The sequence below is a fragment of the Poecilia latipinna genome, unplaced genomic scaffold (genome assembly GCF_001443285.1).
Source record: "Poecilia latipinna isolate Pla-1442-1.1 unplaced genomic scaffold, P_latipinna-1.0 Scaffold1397, whole genome shotgun sequence".
NCBI lineage: Eukaryota > Metazoa > Chordata > Actinopteri > Cyprinodontiformes > Poeciliidae > Poecilia > Poecilia latipinna.
This window is the reverse complement of record NW_015114013.1, coordinates 132659-134606: the sequence shown is the minus strand read 5'-3', so window position 1 is coordinate 134606 and position 1948 is coordinate 132659. Positions and strand designations below refer to the sequence as shown.

Genomic DNA, 1948 nt, shown 5'->3' with positions numbered 1-1948 from the left:
GTCCGAGAATATTGCCTACTAGCATAAGCTAAAGTTAATGTTGGCCACAAAGTTTAAAGAAAGTAAAACTCACCTTCGTGTCAGACCCCATCTTAAACCTTTCTCCCGCTTGTTGGGCTTTGGATCGATGTTTATCATCGTTACCTTGGCCAAGCCCTGCAGCTCTGAGAGTAAAATGACATTTTCAACTGACTGAAGCGACCGAGCCGCGTTTCCCCAAACGGGAAGCTGACGCGCAAAAAGCCCAACGCCTTTTAATCTGAATAAATCAGCTTCCGTCTCATGTGCTAAAATGAACTGCTGCCCCCTGGCGGCCGCTCCAGACACTGTAGCACCTCAGATAAAAACTGGACCATGACATCATTTCCTGTTACGGATCATGTTGTTGACCAATCAGGAAGTTGGATTCGCTGTAGTGCTGTTGCTATGGTTACCATGGAGAGCTCGGTAGGCGGAGCCTAAGCAGGCAGAGTCCGACAGGTCGATGGTGTAAACCGGAGCGTTGAAGACGTCGGACAGAACCTGAACAGAACCAGAACCTCAGCGGTTAGAACCGGGTCCATCTGGATACCAGAACCTCCAGCAGAACCTGGAGAACCCACCTGCAGAATCTGCCTGTTGGCCGAAGCGCCACCGGTGGCCAGAACCCGAGTGCCGGACCCTGAAACACAAACAGAACAGTACCGGTTCTGGTTCTGATCAGGCCGGGACATCAGGAGACATGAGACAGAGACTCGTCCTACCGATGGAGTATCCGAGTCTCTCAGCGTGGAGCCGGCGGGACAGAAACTGTCCCTCCACCAGAGCCCGGACCTCCAGCTCTGGACTCCAGGAGGACACCTGGGGACAGGTGAGGGACAGGAGGACAGGTGAAGGACAGGAGGACAGGTGAGGGACAGCAGGGGGTGGGACTTCCTGTCTGACCTGGCGGTCGTTGGCATCAAAGCGATGCAGACCAACGGCGGGAGGCGTGATCTCCATGGTGTCAAAATAAAAGCCTGGAGGAACAGAGAGACATCAGAGAGGACAGCAGGGGGACACGAGGGGAGGACAGAGGGCGGCGTGTCCACCAATGTTGCCGTGGTTCCCCAGCGGTGTCCCGTCCAGCGCCTGGGAGAAAACGTCCCAGGACCCGGAGCAGCAGCGGTCCCGGACTCGTTCCCGGGTCAGAGAGCCATTCTTAAAGCTGGGGGACAGACACAGGCTTTTATTGTGAAGGGCCAGCGGGGGCAGCATCAGCCTGAGGACGCAGCCTACCACAGGAGAGCCATGAAGCCGTCGGGCTCCACCGGGTTGCAGAAGACGTGTCCCTCCAGGGACGGACGCGGCTCAGAGAGGGACAGGAAGAGCGTGTCGCTTGTCCCCAGACTGACCTGGAGAGAGAGAGGACTCAGAGACACGGAGGACGGAGACATGGAGGACAGCCTGGACTCACCGCGATGTCCCCTTGATGGAGACACATTCCTGCCAGAGACGCTGAGAAAGAGAAGGAGAAACGAAGACGTCAGCAGGAGGTTCTGTTCTGGAGATTCTGCTGAGTTCTCCGGTTCTCCAGCAGAACCAGAACCCTGCTGAACCCTCAAACATTATTCAGGTTTAGTTTTGCTCATTTTTTATATTTTAAATTAATCTGTAATGTTTCTTGTTCAGATTTAATTTCAGATTTTTGTTTTATTTTTCATTTCCAATAAAATATATTAAATCATTAAATTTCATAATTTCTTTGTGCAAGTTAGAAGAGATTAGAGCAGCGCCCCCTGCTGTTCCTAGCTGCCCCCTGCTGCCCCTGCAGCGCCCCCTGCTGTTCCTAGCTGCCCCCTGCTGTCCCTGCAGCGCCCCCTGCTGTTCCTAGCTGCCCCTGCAGCGCCCCCTGCTGTTCCTAGCTGCCCCCTGCTGACCTGCAGCGCCCCCTGCTGTTTCTGCGCTGCCCCCTGCTGTTCCTGCGCTG

The 1948-nt window shown here is 54.7% G+C and overlaps 1 protein-coding gene across 5 annotated transcripts in view; it reads right to left on the bottom strand.

Moving 5' to 3' along the window:
- xylb (xylulokinase homolog (H. influenzae)) overlaps positions 1 to 1948 on the bottom strand; it is a 37607-nt gene that overhangs the window by 4593 nt on the left and 31066 nt on the right. For 3 of the 5 annotated variants that reach the window (XM_015056635.1, XM_015056639.1, XM_015056640.1), the window contains 6 exons: positions 1258 to 1476; positions 1071 to 1186; positions 925 to 998; positions 744 to 840; positions 603 to 661; positions 435 to 522 (listed from right to left, as the gene is read on the bottom strand). In XM_015056635.1, coding sequence (XP_014912121.1) covers positions 435 to 522; positions 603 to 661; positions 744 to 840; positions 925 to 998; positions 1071 to 1186; positions 1258 to 1476 — 653 coding nt within the window. The remainder of the gene's footprint in view (positions 1 to 434; positions 523 to 602; positions 662 to 743; positions 841 to 924; positions 999 to 1070; positions 1187 to 1257; positions 1477 to 1948) is intronic. The other 2 variants (XM_015056636.1, XM_015056638.1) reach the window with 1 other exon arrangement.